The sequence below is a fragment of the Nerophis lumbriciformis genome, linkage group LG26 (genome assembly GCF_033978685.3).
Source record: "Nerophis lumbriciformis linkage group LG26, RoL_Nlum_v2.1, whole genome shotgun sequence".
NCBI classification, from domain to species: Eukaryota; Metazoa; Chordata; class Actinopteri; order Syngnathiformes; family Syngnathidae; genus Nerophis; species Nerophis lumbriciformis.
Genome location: NC_084573.2, coordinates 26,410,206 through 26,431,706, shown reverse-complemented (window position 1 = coordinate 26,431,706; position 21,501 = coordinate 26,410,206). Strand labels below are relative to the sequence as shown.

The 21,501-nt window shown below is 38.0% G+C and overlaps 1 protein-coding gene across 1 annotated transcript in view; it reads right to left on the bottom strand.

Moving 5' to 3' along the window:
• Positions 1 to 559: 559 nt before the first annotated feature.
• The window catches only part of kcnk3a (potassium channel, subfamily K, member 3a), an 82,793-nt gene continuing 61,851 nt past the window's right edge, over positions 560 to 21,501 (bottom strand). The window contains exon 2 of the mRNA XM_061987091.1: positions 560 to 4,584. Coding sequence (XP_061843075.1) covers positions 3,665 to 4,584 — 920 coding nt within the window. The 3' untranslated portion in view covers positions 560 to 3,664. The remainder of the gene's footprint in view (positions 4,585 to 21,501) is intronic.

Genomic DNA, 21,501 nt, shown 5'->3' with positions numbered 1-21,501 from the left:
TTCTTAAACTGTTCAACAATTTGCTCACGCATTTGTTGACAAAGTGGTGACCCTCGCCCCATCCTTGTTTGTGAATGACTGAGCATTTCATGGAATCTACTTTTATACCCAATCATGGCACCCACCTGTTCCCAATTTGCCTGTTCACCTGTGGGATGTTCCAAATAAGTGTTTGATGAGCATTCCTCAACTTTATCAGTATTTATTGCCACCTTTCCCAACTTCTTTGTCACGTGTTGCTGGCATCAAATTCTAAAGTTAATGATTATTTGCAAAAAAAAAAAATGTTTATCAGTTTGAACTCAAATATGTTGTCTTTGTAGCATATTCAACTGAATATGGGTTGAAAAGGATTTGCAAATCATTGTATTCCGTTTATATTTACATCTAACACAATTTCCCAACTCATATGGAAACGGGGTTTGTACTTCTGAAATAAACAAACTACAGCAACACCTTAGTTACCTGAATCACGTCACATAAAAGACTCAAAACAAGCAAAGGAAACAATTGTTTTAACTCAAAATATTTTTATTAGGAATAAAGTAAAAGCATTCTGGAAATGTACAATATAGCCGCACACATTGTAGACTGAAGTCCGTCTGTCAGGAACAAGAATATTTTGCAGATAACCAGTATCTTCACGTAGAAAAATAGATGTGTTAAAATGTGGTTCTTTTGATTTGACGAGTGTACTGGAACATTGTAAGAAAGAAAACGCAAGAAAATCAAATATAAAGAAAGACAAGTCAATCAGATGGACACTGTTTGAAGACTTGGAATAGTATTATCCGAGCAAAGTGCATGAGGTTCAAACTCTGAGGCCATTTAATAGTGAGGTGTACTACCAGTAATCTCTTTCATCAACAGCAAAGTGATTCATCAAAATGAAACCATTAGGAAACATGATTTATAAAACAAAACATGACGTGGTTTCAATAGAAAAACTAAGAAATTAACACTGAATTCCAGTGTTCGAAAGCATACAACAATCGTCCAAGGTGCATCAGTGAACTCGGTATGACGTTTTTCTATGTACAGAGTGAGTTTACATGCAAGCACTGCTATATAAGAAAACATAGTAACAGGCAACAGGTAAATACAAGTCAGACGTGGAGGAAAAAAAGATATAATAAATGCATCTGTATAAAACTGTGAGGTCTGATAGGAGTGGTGAGGAGGCCCAGTGGTTAAAAACACAGTCACGAGTGTCCCGTACCGCTATGACATATGTATTGATTATGCACAATCATTTTTTACTTTAACATAAAGTATCTCTGTGTCTCTAGGATGAAGCCTATCAAAATTGGCTCGAGCAGGGCTAAAAAGAAAAGACACTTTTATACTGAAAGGAAAACGGTTTCCCCCAGCAACGACTGCTAGTAAAGTGGCGTAATATATACAGATTTCACCTTTTCTGATATGTGAAAATATATACAAGCCGTGGTAATATTGAAGACAGTTCATTTACTGTACATCATTTTATTCAGTACCTCGTGCTCCCTTTGAAAAGCCTCTCTCACAGTATAATTTGTCCATTTTTGACCAATAATTTAAATTACAAGTACACAATTGTACAATTTCAGGGGTTTAGGAAAGGCTGTACATGTCTTTTAGGTTAAAGATTTTTGGAGTTTTTGTAACAAATGGCTTTGTAACTCCCACCATGAACCCTCGGTCAAGGAAACAACCTCGATATTACCTTATTAAGTATTCAGAGCAGCCCATATAAAACGTGCCAAATCTTCACTTCCTATGCAAAACAGCCTATTGACTTGTTTTTTTCTCAAGGCACTGAAACAGTCGCAAATGGACTGTTCAGTTTGTCTTAGAAGACATTTAGCCTCTCATTCGAGCAGGCTTCATCAGCTCACGTTCAAAAAGATAGATCGTCTGAGGGACTAGAGCTGGCCAATATAGCCCTTTTGTTTTTAGTCTATTTGACTGAGAGTCTGACAGACGAGAGCTGAACTGATGAAGTCTGCTCGGATGAGAGGCTAAACGTCTTCTAAGACAACCTGAACACTCCACTTGGGATCGATCAAATGCTAAGAATACAATAACGTGGATGAATGACAATATTAGTACCTTATTGTAATGTGATGTGGCTTGGTATCTCCATCACTGAAACACAAGGGTTAGAAAACGTTGTCCTGCAAGATGGCAGCACTGGCCCAAAAAAAGTTAATGCGATGGAAAGGGCTTATTAATATTTATATCTTACAAAATAAAACTTTAAAATGTCTCCAAAGCTCTGACCGTTGAATTAGTGTAAATACAAAATCTAACTGTTCCATTATTGTCCGCGTTTGACAGTGGATTCCGTTTTTGTTGGCCAATTCTAGGATTCTGTCCACGCCGTCACAGCATCCTACTTTGCTTACGATGCACACATACAATCAGAAATACACAAACACACTCTAAACCAGGGATGTCCAATTGTTTTGGGGGCCGAAATGTAAAGTAACTACATATATATGTGTATATAAAATTAATATAATTGGATATTAGGAGTATGTGAAGGTTTGACTCCTATCTTGTTTCCTTCTGTGACAACCTTCTCAATGTTTTGTAATCAATCAGAAATATCAAGCAGCTAAAATGTGCCAAACATGCATAAGTGTGGAGAGAGTGTTTTACATTTTTCCCCTCATGCACTCTAATGAATTTAAATGAATGTAATTTTGATTTTTTTTTTTATGTTGTTTAGACGTTTTTCATAATATCCACAATGTTCAGTGAGCAGGTTGTGTTATGTGTGACCGTGTGTGTTGACCTTTATGTTAGTTGAAAGTGTTTTTGGTTTTTTTGCACCATGACTAGGGGGGGTTGTTTGGATTGTGTCATATTGGAAAATATTAAAATAAAAATATATTAGAAATAACATAGCTATTATTTATAAGTACCTTCAGGGGTCATTGATCTGATATACTCACATTGTCCACAAGATAGCAGCAAATATGTAGCATTCATAGATCGCCCGGTATTTAAGATAAATTTTAAAGTACTTTGCGGTGCGATGCTTCGTTGAACTCATAATGATGCTTTGTTGAACTCATGACGCCTCACTGGCCAAATTGAAGAGGCTGGCTGGCCGCGTTTGGCCCTCTAAACTGATTAGTAACAAAGTTAGTAACAAAGGAAAACACACATGATCCTAGGAACACAAGCGATTGTTCTCATAACCCGTTCCATCCCTACCATAGAGTGTCGTTGATTCAGGAATTATCTTCAGATTTTGGTTGTAGAAAGAGTGAAGTGGTTCTCCTCAACCGAATTACACACTTGTGGAATCAGCTTGGGTGTGCTGTTTGTACTAGAATGACCAACACAACTATGATGGAAGGCCATCCCATAGCAGTGTGTGTCCAAACTGGTGACCAGCATAGGAAGCATGTACCAGGTTTTTGTGGCTGTGTGTTGATCTTCTACACACTCCTTCTGTCTTTAATTGGTCTTGTTACTGAATCATCTGTTATGAGAAATAACGCCATACAAAAGTCAATAGCTCGATTTATCTTAAGCAGGGAAGATTTGGCCCATTTTGGCCTCAACGCACATACTCTGCTGCTTTTCTTTGAACTGGAACAGTATTTAAAAGCGGGAAAAAAGGCTACAAGGTACATAGCTGAGTAGGACATAGCCTCAAAGCACGCAGTCCTGTCTAAATAGAGCTCCTTCGTTTATTGAGTCTCCTGTACATGTTGATGCTGTGCAGACCGGTGGACACTGAGCTGATGCCTGAGAGGGGCTGCAGACTGCACATGCAGCTGTTGGAGTGGAGGGGGTTGGAGAAAGCCTCCCCCTGCTCCATGTAGCTGTCAGAGTTGGAGAGGTCACGTGGGATGATCATGGGTATGGAGTATTGCAGCTTCTCTCTACTCTTGTACCAAAGGCATGAGCACATGGACTGGAAGTGGAGCACCTCGGCGTAGACGTTACGCAGGCCCCGGCTCGCGGCTCCTCCCCCGCCGCTACCGATTGCGCTCCCTCCGACGCATCCTGACGGCGTGGAGGAAGTGGATGCTTGGTCCATCGAGCAGTGGCTGTGTCTGCCTGCCTGGCCGTTATGAGCAAGGAGAGCCCTCTGCTCGGCATCCCTTTTCTCGTCCTCAGCGTTCATAGTCATGAAGCGTAGGACGGCTAAATTGAGGAAGGCTCCGATCACGGCCAATCCCGTCAAGATGTAGATAAAGCTGAAGGCCACGTAGTCCAGCTTGTTCTGGAGAGCGTGGTCTTTCTGCAGCGCCACGTAGTCGCCGAAGCCGATGGTGGTGAGCGTGATGAAGCAGTAGTAGAAGGCGTGGAAGAAGGTCCATCCCTCAAAGTGGGTGAAAGCCTGCGCCCCCAAACACAGTGTGCTCGTGCAGGATATGAAACCGACGGTCACCATGTTGACCATGGAGACCTCGGTTCTTCTCATACCAAGGCACTTCTTCAGGCGATGGAGAAGATACCTGACGAAGGTGTTAATCCGTTCACCCACACTCTGGAACATGACCAAGGTGAGAGGGATGCCCAGGAGGGCGTAGAGCATGCAGAACCCCTTCCCTCCTTCTGTGCTGGGGGCTGCATGGCCATATCCTGAGGGACAGAGAAAGACAGTTACTGGAGCAGAAATAATAGGGGGTGCAAGAAGATAGCCAATCCTGGTCTAAAACTGATCGAAACCATCAGTATTCTTTGAACATATCTTTTGATAAAATGTAAAAACTTCAGCGGTATAAAATTGGGGATAAGAATGCACAGCAGTGTGGCGGCAATGGCCCAGTATTGATGTCGTGTACAGGTGAGAGACAGCTTGAATTATTCATTCACGATTGTCCACAGCAGAGTGGCTGCGGCTAATCAGTGCTTTTGCCCCTAATTAGCCCGGGGAATGTTTCGCAGCTCAGATGAACAGGACACCCAAAGGAATGTGGCCAAATCAGCTCTTGTTTTGTAGAGGAAACAGAGACAGAATCCGATGACCCTTCATAGTTCTATCCAGTCCTCATTTGGTCTATTAATTTGGATCAATTTGTCAGTCATGGATTTTACTGTTCATTTATTGATTGCGATAATCCAACAAATGCAGAATAGAAATGTATTCATTCAAATAAACAACCACAATCATATTGAATGACGTCTGACTGAAGATGGTCATGACATATAGCTACGGGTAAAATCAGTACCTGTAAGATAAATTAGATTCCAAACGATGATGGCTCCATTCTGCTGCATGATCATTTGTCAATCAGTCCTCACACGTTTTAAGATTTAATAAACTATCCAAGCACGGAACTTTAAATGAACACAATATGACTTACAGGACAAATATATAATTTGGATTTTTCAAATCATAGCTTCCTACCCATTTAAACCAACATCCTTTTTGAATATTTCTTGTTGTGACCTGAATAGATTTGTACAATCCAGCATAAGCTAACTGAGGTCATAATGGAATACGGGTATATGTATCGTCAAGAAGTTTCCTAAAACAGTAGCCATATTTTTTTTTTTACTCATCTCATTTACCCATGGCATCTATTAGGGTTAAAAGTGGATTATGGAGTGGGGATAATTATTTATACAAATGTGGCTTTACTATTAAGTTTATTTCTAATTGGGGGTAAATCAAGGCACATAGGGCAGTAAAAAAAAAAACAAGGGACGAGAAAACAATCAGAAAAAATTCAGTCACATAAAAAAGGGCTAATTTGTAAAATACTAAATCTGGAAATAATACATTATGCTACTAGGAAAAAATAATATAAAATTAAAAGATGTGTTGCAAATTGTCAAATTCAAGTGGACCTGGGGTACAGTAGGTATATTACAGTAACAGATGGCATTGAACTCATTTGAATAATTGGAATTTTGATTGATTTGGCTGCACCCCACATAATGTTGAATTGGAATTACAGGAAGTAGAATTAAATTAGTTGCTATTCATTTGTCACTTTTAACATGGGTTTTTACTTTAAATACTGAAAACATTTTACAAATGCTAAAATTAAACACGTTATTAATTTTTAATAACTGGATAAAGTAGGGCTGGGCGATATGGCCTTTTTTAATATCTCAATATTTTTAGGCCATATCGCGATACACGATATATATCGCGATATTTTGCCTTAGCCTTGAATGAACACTTGATGCATATAATCTCAGCAGTATGATGATTCTATGTGTCTACATTAAAACATTCTTCTTCATATTGCATTAATATATGCTCATTTTAAACTTTCATGCAGAGAGGGAAATCACAACTAAGTCAATTTAGCAAAACTGTATTTATTAAACAGTTATTAAGCAGTGGCACAAACATTCATGTCATTTCAAAACAGAAAGTGCAAGATTGTCAGAGACATTTTAAAACAAGCTATTAGTGCACTTTTGTGCATGACGTCCTCAAGATGACAAATCAAAACAACACTAAATTAAAGTGCACTTTTTGTACAGAACGCCACTACAATAGTTTAAAACAAATAAAGTGCACTTTTGTGCATGATGTCACACAAGATAATTCAATAACTCAAATAAAAATGAGCTGCATAATAGGAAATCAAATTGTGTACGTCCTTCGCTATGTGGTAGGTTCCGGCGGACGTTATCTCCTTATGTCGGTTTTTTTTTCATACGGTGTTGATGTGGAAATGGTTGCCTCTGCATTTTGTTGGTGTGGCACCGAACGGAGATGTTGACATGCGGAGTAATAAGCACTGTTCGTTCTCGAGCGGGTGACTTTTCAAATGATGCTACATATTTGCAGTAATGCTACTTTTTATAGCAACGCTTTTGCCCCACAATTGACTAAATACGGTTGTCTGTTCAACATATTCCCACTTGAAGCCAAACCACTGCCAGACGATGGACCCCCTGCTGTTTTTCTTGGGAATTAATTCTTCCTTCATTTGTTACCAGATTCGCACCTTCTTTGTCTCGTATTACCACTAGCATCACAGCTAACGTTACCCATGCTGCTATCTCTTTGCTGCGCGAGGGCGTATACGTATGTGACGTATGACGTGATAGTATGTGATGTGTGCAGAAGCTGCGCTTTGCTGTCTGTGAGAAGAAGACACAGGAAAGAGCGAGGAGAGCCTGTAGTGTAATGCCAGCAGCTAAAAGCAACTGCGTGAGAACGTATACTCGAATATCATGATATAGTCATTTTCTATATCGCACAGAGACAAACCCCCGATATATCGCGTATATCGATACATCGCCCAGCCCTAGGATAAAGTAAAGGATACTAAGGAATAAGTCATTTCTAATAATTTTCCCCAATTTGAAAGTAACAATATCCAGGACTTTAGGTGTATACCTACAAAATTGACTAAAATGCCAACATGCTAGCAATTAGCATGCACGCCCAAAAGTCCCTAGTAACAAAAGCTATGACTTATAGTTATAAACCTACAAAATTGACTAACACGCTAACTGTTAACATGCTAAAAAGGACCAAGTAACATTATCCATGACTTTAGGTTTATACTTATCATAGTAAGTATAACTAAATACACCACGCCCATTTGAACTACGTATTTTAATTCCACATGTTTTTTACGTAGATGATAAAGTAGACCGCATGAAATCTGATTGAGAAATAAGCAAGTTATGATTTACTGTGAATATACTTTACAACACATCGTATTTCATTGCCTTGAATGGGAAAGTGGCCCCCACTAAGATGGCTGTCCCGTAGGCTGTCACTTAGCATTACTGTCGTAACTAGTTATGTATACCTACAAAACTGGCTTAAATGCTAACAGTTAACATGCTAGCAAGATAGCCCCGAGTAACAATAGCCATGACTTTTAGTTATAAACCTACAAAATTGACTAACATGCTAACAGCTAGAAAGCACAGAGTAACAATATCCATGACTTTAGCACGTTTTACATTGACGATAAAGTACTCCGCATGTAATCTGATTTAGAAATAAACAAGTTATGATTTATTTTGAACATATTTTACAACATGTTGTATTGCATAGCCTTAAATGGCCCATAGGCACATTACTTAGCTTGACTGCTAGAGCACACTGGTGTATTTATTAGAGATGTCCGATAATATCGGACCGCCGATATTATCGGCCGATAAATGCTTTGAAATGTGATATCGGAAATAATCGGTATCGGTTTCAAAAAGTAAAATTTATGACTTTTTAAAACGCCGCTGTGTACACGGTCGTAGGGAGAAGAACAGAGCGCCAATAAACCTTAAAGGCACTGCCTTTGCGTTCCGGCCCAGTCACATAATATCTATGGCTTTCCACACACAAGTAAATGCAAGGCATACTTGGTCAACAGCCATACAGGTCACACTGAGGGTGGCCGTATAAACAACTTTAACACTGTTACAAATATGCGCCACACTGTGAACCCACACCAAACAAGAATGACAAACACATTTCGGGAGAACATCCGCACCGTAACACAACATAAACACAACAGAACAAATACCCAGAACCCCTTGCAGCACTAACTCTTCCGGGATGCTACAATGTACACCCCCCGCCACCCCCCCCCCCCCCCCCCCCCCCCCCCCCCCCCCACCTCAACCTCCTCATGCTCTCTCAGGGAGAGCATGTCCCAAATTCCAAGCTGCTGTTTTGAGGCATGTTAAAAAAAATAATGCACTTTGTGACTTCAATAATAAATATGGCAGTGCCATGTTGGCATTTTTTTCCATAACTTGAGTTGATTTATTTTGGAAAACCTTGTTACATTGTTTAATGCATCCAGCGGGGCATCACAACAAAATTAGGCATAATAATGTGTTAATTCCACGACTGTACATATCGGTATCGATTGATATTGGAATGGGTAATTAAGAGTTGGACAATATCGGAATATCGGATATCGGTAAAAAAGCAATTATCGGACATCTCTCGTATTTATGTATGTATAGCTACAAAACTGGCAAAATGCTAACAGTTAGCATGTTAGCCTCAGGTAACAGTAGCCATGACTTTTAGTTACAGTACAAATCTTCAAAACTGGCTAAAATGCTACCACTTAGCATGCTAGCAAGAGAGTGCCAAATAATAATATTTATGTTTTTTTTTTATTAGAGGTGTCTAAACATTAAGGATGTGGGGGCTATTTTCATATTTTTCACTTTCATAAACCAGTACAAAATTTAAAAGAAAAAAAACCGTCAGAATTTTAGCTTCATGTTATTAGCTGTCACAGTCTGCATGTGGCCTAGATGTTGTTGCTGTGGACCCAAGGATGCAGAGACAGCAGGCAAAGCGCAAGAAAAAAACCTTTATTAGGGACAGCAAAAGAGAAATATTGCCTTCCTCCTCTGAGTTCTGTTTTTTCCACCTCTTTTCTTCTGTTTATCTGCCGCAGAAACATTATCTTCCCTAAAAAAAGCATGCCTTTGCTTTAATGTTGTTCTTTTGTAAATGAGAGAGTAGGACAGTGTGTTCAGGTGAGCTGTCAGGATGATGTTGGCACCAGTGTGACACATGATTGACAGCTGTGCTCTTCACCAACAGATGCAGGAGCTGGAGGCGACAAGGCCCGGCAGTCCCACCGCTGTGTGCAGAGCAAAGAGGCCCGCATCCTTCTTGCCTTCAATCTCCCGCCAGTAACCCCAACTGTGAGAAGGTTCTCATGAGACAGAACGTCTCCAAGGCATCCAGGGTAAAGCCATCAGAGATGCTCCATCTAGAAGTGCTGTTGGTACTGTATGCTCAAGTATCTCCCTTTTCAAGTACGAGTGCTTTTATGTAAATACTTTACACCTCTGAGTGTGTCTTTATGGTGTTTAATTATATTGGGAGCGTATATTTGTATGATGTCATCACAGTCAATGAGGTTAAATACATGACCGAACTAACGCTACTGCAATGCTAAGGGTACCTGTACTGTTTTGTATAGATGAGGGATATGAATAGTTCCAAGAATAATTTGTGTATATGTTTGCTGCTGTGATTTCTTTAGCTATTTGATTGTATATACAGTCGCGATCAAAAGATTGAACACTTGAAAAGAACATAATGTCATGGCTGTCTGGAGTTTCCAATCATTTCTACAGCTCTTGTTTTTTGTGAGTGATTGGAGCACATACTCGTTGGTCACAAAAACATTCATGAAGTTTGTTTCTTATATGAATTTATTATGGGTCTACTGAAAATGTGACCAAGTCTGCTGGGTCAAAAGTATACATACAGCAATGTTAATATTTGGTTACATGTCCCTTGGCAAGTTTCACTGCAATAAGGCGCTTTTGGTAGCCATCCACAAGCTTCTGGTTGAATTTTTGACCACTCCTCTTGACAAAATTGGTGCAGTTCAGCTAAATTTGTTGGTTTTCTGACATGGACTTGTTTTTTCAGCATTGTCCACACGTTTAAGTCAGGGAAGGCCATTCTAAAACCTTAATTCAAGCCTGATTTAGCCATTCCTTTACCACTTCTGACGTGTGTTTGGGGTCATTGTCCTGTTGGAACACCCAACTGCGCCCAAGACCCAACCTCCGGGCTGATGATTTTAAGTTGTACTGAAAATTTGGAGGTAATACTCCTTTTTCATTGTCCCATTTAATCTCTGTAAAGCACCAGTTCCATTGGCAGCAAAACAGGCCAGGAGCATAATACTACCACCACCATGCTTGACGGTACATATGGTGTTCCTGGAAGGCCTCACCCTTTCTCCTCCAAACATATTGCTGCGTGTTGTGGCCAAACAAATTTTTGTTTCATGTGACCACAGAACTTTCCTCCAGAAGGTCTTATCTTTGTCGATGTGATGTCAAATGACTGTATACCTATAGTTTCATGTTAAGAAGGAAAGGTGACTTTTGATACTAAAGTAGTATACTGTCGTCCCTTGCCCTATCACAGTTTTAAATGTATTAAAAGCATTAAATGTCTCTTTTTATAGCATATTAAAAATTAAATACCAATACTATAATAATATTGGCCACTAGAGAAGACTAAACCAATCAGAGGGCGCTGTTTAGTATCGTGGCCACTGATTGGCTCAGCCTCAGGCAACATTACTATATTGGATCAAAAGAATGTAGAGGTGACTAAAGGGTGTTATTTCAAGTCTAGAGGGTTCTCATATTGTGGAAAAACATATTTAGAAGGTTGTGAACAAGTTTTGTATGGTCTAGCTATGAAATTATTTGATTTATAACCAGTGATTTTTATTTTGCGTGAATTCATTTATGTCTGGAACCAATGAACAGGGATAAACGAGAAACAACTTTATTGTATTTGGTGAATTGCTGTATTGCTTATTGATAAGCCTTGGCCGATTTCTTCAGGACAATACATTGTTCCACTAATTATTGGCGATAAAATATATTATTGTTATTTTGAGACCAAATCAAGCACTAATGTAATCATAATATAAAACAATACAAGTATTCCTTTAAAACACAATAAACTTAGATTCATTTTAGTTTTTGTAACCATTGTAATTCGAAATGTCAAGAACTTTCAATTATCCGTACTTTAGGGCTGTCAAAGTTAAGGCGATAATAACCCGTTAACTATAAGTTCCAATAACAACAGTAATTTTTTAACGGACGATTAACAAATACGTTCTTTTTATGGAAATTGGCTGCGTTCACTTGTTACTGATGATCCACAAGCGGGAAAATAGCGAGCAGAAATGGAAAAAGGAAAGGGTATGGTATGGAAATAGCAGGAATACAAATTCTGTGTTTCTACAAAATGCTAAATCTGGCAGGACACCAGCTCAATGCAGGCAATTGTTTTGTAATTGTTGTTAAAACGTAGTTACGTATTTTTTTGTGTTGAGCTGTTTAAAAAATAGTAATGTTTAAAACACATTTCATTAAAGCAAATTAATTGTCTAGCCATGGTATTAAACTTGAAAATTACATGTTTAGTGTACATTTATTATTGATAAAAAATGATATCTATCCGTGATTATTTTCAATGATTGTGAGTCAACTATGAACAAAATGCGATAAATGGCAATTCAATATTTTAATCGTTAATTCTGCTGTTGAATAAACACGCTCAGGTGCTGAGAGCGATGCACAGAGTGAACCCTCCTGTACTCTGAAAGTGAAACACAGAGAAAACAAACACAGACCGACAAAACAAGTTAATTTTCATTTTATTGTTTGATTAATTGATTTATTGACTTATCGGCTCATGCCTGCTTAGTGAGACACCTTTTATTGCTGGTTAAAACCTGCTCGTGCTAAGAAAAATAATTGATGTTTTGGGAATATTGCAGTTCGGTTTTTTAATATTTGTTGCAGTACAGTAAGCATAGTGCCCAATACTTGTACAAGTTGTGTATTTAATTTTCAGTCATTACAAACGTGAGCAGAACAAAGTTGTGTCCGTGTTTCTCATACTTGCCAACCTTGAGACCTCCGATTTCGGGAGGTGGGGGGCGGGGGGCGGGGGGCGTTGTCAGGGGTGGGGCGGGGCGTGGTTGGGGGCATGGTTAAGAGTGGAGGAGTATATTGACAGCTAGAATTCACCAAGTCAAGTATTTCATACATATATATATATATATATATATATATATATATATATATATATATATATATATATATATATATATATATCCTGAAAATATGCAAACAAAACTGTGTTTAGATAATTGATACTTCAAAGTTGCATAAATAAATCTTAAGGAATATAACATAACTTGGCTTCTGAGAGCTTCAAAATGTAATGAATAAAATGCTAAAGTTGTTGATAAACAAGCAATTATTTTAATAATTAAATATGGTCATTTTAAATGAATTATGATCATTTAAAATTAATTATTTCAAATATTTTTATTTTAAAGTATAATTCTATGGCTGGATGTAATAAGGAGTCAGAAAAAATACGAATAAAAATACAATTAATTTTGATGTTTTTAGCAAAATATAGTAAAAATGTATTTCGTTTTTGTTTTTTTTAATTAGTAAATATATTTATTTTTAGGTAAGATAAACATAATAATACAATTTATCTCTAGTATGGATGATTTAGTTCTTGTCACCCTGTTGTCTTCCCGTCTGAAAAAAGGCTGTCCTCACTCAGGTCCGCATGGAGCTGGAGGGGGCGTGGCCTCCAGCTCCGGCTGAAAATCGGGAGATTTTCGGGAGAATATTTGTCCCGGGAGGTTTTCGGGAGAGGCGCTGAATTTCGGGAGTCTCCCGGAAAATTCGGGAGGGTTGGCAAGTATGGTGTTTCTCCATACTCAAATATCTCTCTTTTCAGAGCTATTACACATGCGCTAGTCAGCACCACCGGCGGGAAGAGAAAAATGGCGGTGGCCACTGGCAACAACAGCGTGGTTGAAAACATGGAAAGTATGGAAACAGTTCCCTCCTAACACATCACAGACAAAAACAACTTGCTCAATTTACAAAGCTGACCTTGCTTTTAATGGCAGTACGTCTCTGATGCAGGAGCATTTCAAGCGGAGGCTTACGGACATCTGAAGGAATCACCCTCCGACTCTAACTGGTAAGGCAGTTGGCTTGTAAGCTAGTTAGGTAACAACAGAGAGACGAAGATGTGTGAAAAGTAGCTTTAAGTATCATTTTAGCCAAACAGCTAAACTTTGTCTATCAATTCAAGTACCGTAAATTCCGGACTATACACCGCTACTTTTTTCCTACCCTTCGATCTCTGCGGCTTATAAAAGTTTGCGGCTAGTTTATGGAATATTCTTTGCTGACGGCCATAATGCAAATAGTTAAAATAAACAAGCAAACACACTGAAATCACTGAAATGTGTTATTGTTTGTGCTATTGCGCCATCTTTTGGGTGAGTTTGCTCACTGCAGGTGCTCAGGGACCACAAATCTATTACCAAGTGGGCCGGACTGGTAAAATCATAGCATGATAACTTAAAAATAAAGACAACTTCGGATTGTTTTCTTAATTTGAAAAATAAATCAAGCACATTCTGAAAATGTACAAATCACATTGTTTTTTGTTTTTTCACACTTACATGTTGCGGTTAATAGTATTCTATCTTTAGTTGTTGTTATTTTTTACTGTCTGAATAAATGATGTGATAATGTTCATCAGTCAAATAGGTGGAATTGAGTCAGACATATTTCAAATGCTCCCATCGGTGTTCATTTTTAACCTATCAGAAGATGAGATTGAGAACAATATCAAAATCAAATTACAGGATTTTATTAGGATAAGATAGATTTTTGTTTATCCCACAATAGGGAAATTACGGTGTTGCAGTGCAGGTTTTTACATACAGTCACAAAAGTAAAATGTAATAAAAAACAAAAAATCTAAGACAATTAATACATAGTCTGCACTAAGTATAGATTTTTTTTTAAATGCTAACCTCCACATTGCACGCCAAGAAAAAGGATCACAGTAATCACATAATTTACTAATTTTTCTCAACTGATGTACTAACACAATGTGGTTTATTCTGTACATATATCATCGACAACCTAATTTGTGAATTTGGGCTCATTTCATAAATCACACATGAAGTTAGAAGGGAATACATATTATTATTATCATAAGCATGAAAGTAGGGCTTGGCGATATATCGAGATACGCGATATATCGCGGGTTTGTCTCTGTGCGATATAGAAAATGACTATATCGTGATATTCGAGTATACGTTCTCACGCAGTTGCTTTTAGCTGCTGGCATTACACTACAGGCTCTCCTCGCTCTTTCCTGTCTCTCCTTCTCACAGACAGACAAGCGCACCTTCTTACATACGTCACATACTGTCACGACATACGTCACATACGTATACGCCCTCGCGCAGCAAAGAGGTAGCAAAATGGGTAACGTTAGCTGTGATGCTAGCGCAGCCGTGCGAGTGGCAATACGAGAGAGAGAAGGTGCGAATCTGGTAACAAATGAAGGAATAATTAATTCCCCAAAAAAACAGCAGGAGGTCCATCGTCTGGCGGTGGTTTGGCTTCAAGTGGGAATATGTCGAACAGACAACCGTAATTTGTCAAGTGTGTGGCGAAAGCGTTGCTATAAAAAGTAGCATTACTGCTAATATGTTGCATCATTTCAAAAGCCACTGCTAGAGAATGAAGAGTGCTTACTCCGCATGTCAACATCTCCATTCGGTACCACACACCCACACCATCAAAATGCAGAAGCAAACATTTCCAGATCAACACCGTATGAATTTTTTTTTGATTTTTTTAGTTGTGATTTCCTTCTCTGCATGAAAGTTTTAAAGTAGCATATATTAATGCAGTATGAAGAAGAATGTTTTAATGTAGACACATAGAATGTGATTATATGCATCAAGTCTAAGGGAAAATATCAAGATATATATCGTGTATCACGATATGGCCTTAAAATATCGCGATATTAAAAAAAGGCCATATCGCCCAGCCCTACATGAAAGCATTTTTTTTTGGTAGAAATGTCGTAGGTTACATTACTGACAACATCTTTGACAATTAAGGCATGAATGTACCAATCAAAATGTTGTATACTCTCACTAATAACCAGTCTAAGTACGTAGTGTCCAAACACCGAAGTGTTCCCTCTATCTTAACACGGCAACATAGCTCCGCCCCCTCTGGAGTCATGCGCGCTGTCGCATCTGGGGATACAAAGAATTGCTATTGTGACATCCAGTGAACCAGCAGCTTACTTCATTAAAAAATATCAGCTCATTTTTATACTGAACAAACTCATCTCATCTCTGATTCAGCCGTACGTTTGACATCCCTGATTTGGAGCTTTCAACCGCAAGTACAATTGCCTTTCTGTCTTCTAGCTGTCCATAACGTTTCAACGTTCATTCATCACTCAAAGTTAAGTTTGTAAGTTTTACAATATAACTAAAACAATTCATACTTACTGAACCGTCCCATGTGTGATGTATGTAGAAGAGTTTTCATCCGTATTTGTACATGCTAGTTGCTAATATGCTAAAATGTTTATGAGCGTTTGTGTTGGTATTATTAACTTACAATGACATTCCTTTTTGTATTGTTTCCGTTTCGAAAATTCACCAAAACGTCACCGTGGAGTTATTGAGTCTGTTTAGCTGATTGGAGAGCTAGCTTCTGCAGCTAGTGGGTTTATAACGATGACTTCAGTTTTGTTTGATCAACCGTTTTACTGCCGTGTTGCAGACACTGTTTGGAAACATTTAAGGTATATAAATAAACATTCACAGAATCTTTCTGTGTAAATAACTCTTTTCACAACGTATATATCTGCGGCGGTAGTCTGGACACTTTACCAACCTGCTCCCAGTGCCACCCACACTTGTTTAAATGTAGCTTAAAGATGTAAATACCGGTAATGGGTTTCACTATGTATAGCGCTTTGACTCTACAGAAAAAAATAATTCACAGTAACAAATGTCAGTCACACACACACACAAACATTACGCACCAAAGTACAGATATCAGAAAATAATAAATATATAGTCTATATATTTAAATTAATTAATAATACAGTAATATACAATGAGTATATTAGCCAAAATGCCAGGAGGTGATCATAAATCAATAATGTACATGTGTGTAGCTTTCTAAACACGTCATCACAATGCCTTATAGCTGATTAGTTGATTATCAAAATGCATGTAGGAAGTAAAATACTTGTGGAAAATTGAACAAATCCTACTAATGCAGTTCCAGCATCATCCTATCCATTTCAGGGATCAGACTTGAGGAATCCATTTGGTGAACATCATCATGGATGCCTCAGCAGTGATCCCTCCAATTTACCAGGAAACTATGCTCTATGTTGGCAGTAAATGAGGGGATAGTTGCGATTATTCGCCATTATTTCATGAAAAGAGGATGCGGAAAAAAATATCGTTTCAAGTAAAAAGTCATTTTCCGCCAAATTGCCTCATCTTCTTTTCCTTGTGTCACCAGTAAAAAGGGTATCAAACACACTCTGCCGCAACCTGAGGCTGAGGCTTGTCTCATAACCCAATTTCTGTAATTATCATGTGAATGGGAATAGGAGAATTGTATAACATTACCGATAAGAGCCTTTCAAAGACTTATTAGGCAAAACTAACAAGCCGCAGAGGCTTATAAATGTCAGCGGAGCACAGGTGCACTATAGTCAGTCAGCACTCTGCTCCTCTCCTCCTCGCCGTCGCCTCTCAGTACTAGATCATCATTTAGAAAACCTTTTACGCTAATGCCTTATAAGCCTTAAGATATACCTCATTTCAGTGCAGTCATCTTCAGGCATGGGAGAAAAACTTACCTTACAATCAAAAGTGGGTAGTTACACGCTACATTTACTCCGTTAAATTTACTTGAATTACTTTTTGGATAAATTGTACCCGTCAGAGTACTTTTTACTTTTACTTGAGTATTTTTGTGAAGAAGAAACATCACTTTTACGCCATTACATTGAGTTGTATTCCGATCGCTGCATTTATTGATATCGTCATTATATGTATTTATAATCTATTGATTACTGCCTGCAAAGACAAATTATTTCGGTTTGGTTGAGAGACTTCATCACATGACTTGGTTTCAACAATCCAACGTAAGCGTTAGAGACCTTTGTCTCCTTTTCACCAATCAAACGGAGCCTGGCAGTCACATGACCGCACTCAAAAAAACACGCTCTAAAAAGGGACTTGACATCGTAACTCTTCAATGTTTATTTGCAAACTATAAAAAATAACAATTATATGACTATCTCTGTCAGTAGAAATTTTCACATTTTTAGCCTACAAAAACTCTACTTCCAACTAGAGAAAACATGATGCGTAAAGTTGTAGATGTGTTTTTATGTTTTCGCTGCACATATGCTAACATTGACCCTATTACAACGTCAGTAGTGAATGTAAAATGTGCATTCTTTGTTGTAGTGTCCCTCTCGTCACAAACACACATGCACACAAACACACACCAACTATGATTATAGTGCTTGTACCATTGAAAAAAAACTATTAAATATATCAGAAGTTACTCACCGGTTACTCAGCACTTGAGTAGTTTTTTTTCACTCAATACTTAGTCAAGGAATTATTTGGATGACTACTCTTTACTTTTACTTGAGTCATAATACTCTAAAGTAGTTTCAATTAAGGACATTTTTGTCCACGTCTGATTAAGATTTCCACTGCCAATTGTTTTATTAGGCTATTAAATTTTTCAACATTTATTTATATTCCTTCAGTTTTTACTCCTCACATGTGAATTTTTAACAGATTAGACAAGGGGTTCTTAACCTTTTTTACCTTTCTTTTACAGAGGGGCCCGGGACCAACTCAAATATTAACACTGAATTAGTAATCTTACTTTTTATTTTAATCATATTCAATAGTTATATCCAACCTACAGTTTACAACTTTGCCAAATGATATGAAACCATGTGTTAATCACAAAGATTATTATTTTTCCAAACATAAACCTTAGGTAGGTCAGGCTGATTAAAAAAAAAAGTACTAAACAAAATGACTGCATAAGAAGAGAGTCATAAATAATTGACAAAATATACAAAAAATTTTAATAAATATGTTTTATTAATGTATCTTATAAATATCTTAACTAAACTGTCCATAAAATTAAAGTGCAAATGGAAATACAGCTTCACCACTTTAGGTCCACTTCAGGTCCAGACTTCTGTTTGTTTGATATTGTTATTACTGCCACAAGTGGTGGTAAAGTGTATTACAACTGAGTACCATTGCAGTCCATACGGACCACAGCTGAGAAGCAGATGTTTTTTCACGGCCCAACAATGGATTAGACCACATTAAGCCCTTAGTCACATGTTGACTGAATCTGTAGCAATGCAAATTATATAATGTCTTGTGCTGTTTAACCTTCTTGGTCTTGTCGTTGCGAGTTCAACCCCAAAGATTAAAGCTACGGCGAGCACTTCAAGACAAAACACCACTCAACGCATGCAATGTCTCTTATTACACTGATTAACTTGGCACCACTAAGTGTGTGCTTTCAAAATACATTAAAGAATGGCATCATTCGGTCTGCTCGGTCTCTATGCTCCCTTGTCATCCAACCCTTTGTTCTTGACATCAAAACAAGGTCCATAACCTATTCATCAAGTGGAGCACACCTCAGGACAATTTGTTTTATAAAAGGCCACACTGGAAAGCCAAACATCAAAGAATAAGGGTGTAACGATTAATCCGATACATCAATCTATCGATTTTTATTCTCAAAAATCAACTACATTGATCTGTGCCTGGCAAGTTGGCCTCCCGGAAGATATTGATCTAACATCGTTTTAAAAAGGCAATCAATCAATTATATCGATACTAGATAAAAGAAATCATGTATGTATCTGGACTCTTATTTGGAAGGTTCAATAAAATACATTTGACCATGCATTATAAATAGTGAAAACTAGCTTTTACAAGGCGGCTAACAATGCAGGTATTGGGAATATGTCTATGTATTGATCTATAAAGCCCTCTAAAAACATCCTCTAAGTGTTTCTATACATGCTCTAAGTATATGTAATGTAGTAATAGGCACATTCATGGTAACATGTAATATTTACAGTATTTTGGTAATTTTGAGCATTGATGTAACATTTTTTTCGGGTGTATTGATTTCACAGAGCTGAATTAACCAAAACATTAGCGCCGCATATAACATTATGTCACTACTGGTCCGACGTTTCCTAAAAAATAATGTTAAAAAAACAACCTAAAGCTTTGTCAGCTGTTTACTGACATATGCGATTTATGTTTAGCTAACTTTTACTGCAAATTAATATCTGTTCCGAATATCGGCCTCTTGACTACTAGCAATCGGAATAGGCCCTGAAAAAAAACCATATCGGTCCATATTGAGAATCAGTGTCCACTGCTTTTTAAGTCTACCGGCTTTTGTGCTTGGTGCCACACTTTTTCCCAAACTCAAAGACGATACAGCAGCAGTGGCTGCTCAAGTAGCTAGCATTACCTCTAGATAGTGGCCAGAGGATTCTAACAATAACAACGTCGCTATAGATTTGATTGATTGATTGATTGATTAGAACTGTTATTAGTAGATTGCACAGTACAGTACATATTCCGTACAATTGGCCACTAAATGGTAACACCCGAATAAGTTTTTCAACTTGTTTAAGTTGGGGTCCACGTTAATCAATTCATGGTAATATGCTGGTCATAGCTTGAAAATAAATTGTTGTGGGTGGTATTCTGGTTGTTTTTAAGAGGTCTCTATTGGCGGAATAGATGAATCCCCATTGTTAGCCACCTTGTGCTAGCAGTGTTTTACTATCTACAACACACATGAAAAGGGAAGATGTGTGTTCTTGTCCCACATAGGTATTGTGGATGATGGGCAAAATTCCCAAATAAGTGCAGTTTTCCTTTGAGCTCCTAAGTTGTGGTACTTTTGTATTACGATTGTGCTTCTTGTTTTCGCTGTGGTGCCGACATACTCCTTTGTAGAGAAGCACCAAATTAAAAGGACTGATTTTATAGTAAGCAAGTACATTTTGTTTATAAAGCACTTTTTACAGATATAAATCACAAAGCGCTGTACAAAACATAGGTGAATTAAAACTACAATTAAATTAAAACAACAGGGGCAACACCTAGAAAAGATTTTTAGAAAGATAGTTCAAGGTTCATTAACTAAAAGCTTCACTAAAAAGTGTAGCCTTCAAGAGTCAAAACAGTCAAGCTCACAGAGGGACTGGTGCAAGTCATTCCAGAGTCTGGGGGCTACAGCCTGGAATGCCAGGTCTCCACGGGTTTTAAAAATAGTTTTTGTGATCTTTCAAAGACCCTGGCCTAAAGACCGAAGGCTGCGCCCTGAACTGTAGGGGCACAACAAATCAGTGGTATACTGAGTGGCCCCACCATGCAACGCACGGAAATTCAGAGCTAAAATCTTAAACTCAATGCAAAATTTGACTGGAAGCCGATGAAGACTGGATAGAATGGGGGTAATGTGGGCTGTTCTGGGTGCACCGGTCAAAGGTCTGGCAGCCACATTCTGTACAGTCTGTGTAGAGTTGATTTGTTGAAACAAGTGAAATCAGAACTACAATAGTCAATGCGAGACGAGATGAAGGCGTGAATGATCATTTTAAGATCCGATTTTGACAACAAATTTCTCACTTTAGAGATATAAAACAATTTTTGATCAGTTGACAACAGTGACCCTCCAAAGATATTGACTGATCAACCACAACCCTAAGGTTTCTGAGACTGGTTTTACCAGATGCACCCCAAGCACCAAAAGAGTTCTTGATCAGGGGGCTCTTTTTATCGGGAGCAATGATCAAAGTTTCCGTTTTGTTCGAATTTATTAGAATTTTAAAAGAAATTCGAGGACAACCAGTTTTTGATACAAGATACACATTTCAAAAACTCGGATAAAAAGTAAAACTCTGAATCATTGAAGGAGCAATACAGTGACCAAGAGGTTGGGTACAACAAAAGTAAAACAGGCCCTAGAACAGAGCCCTGGGTAACTCCACATAACAGGTTGGACACATTGGACAGTATTAAAAGTGAAATTAAAAGTACTTCCCCTCATGTAATAATCAAACAATTGGATAACAGCACCAGAAAACCCCATCTG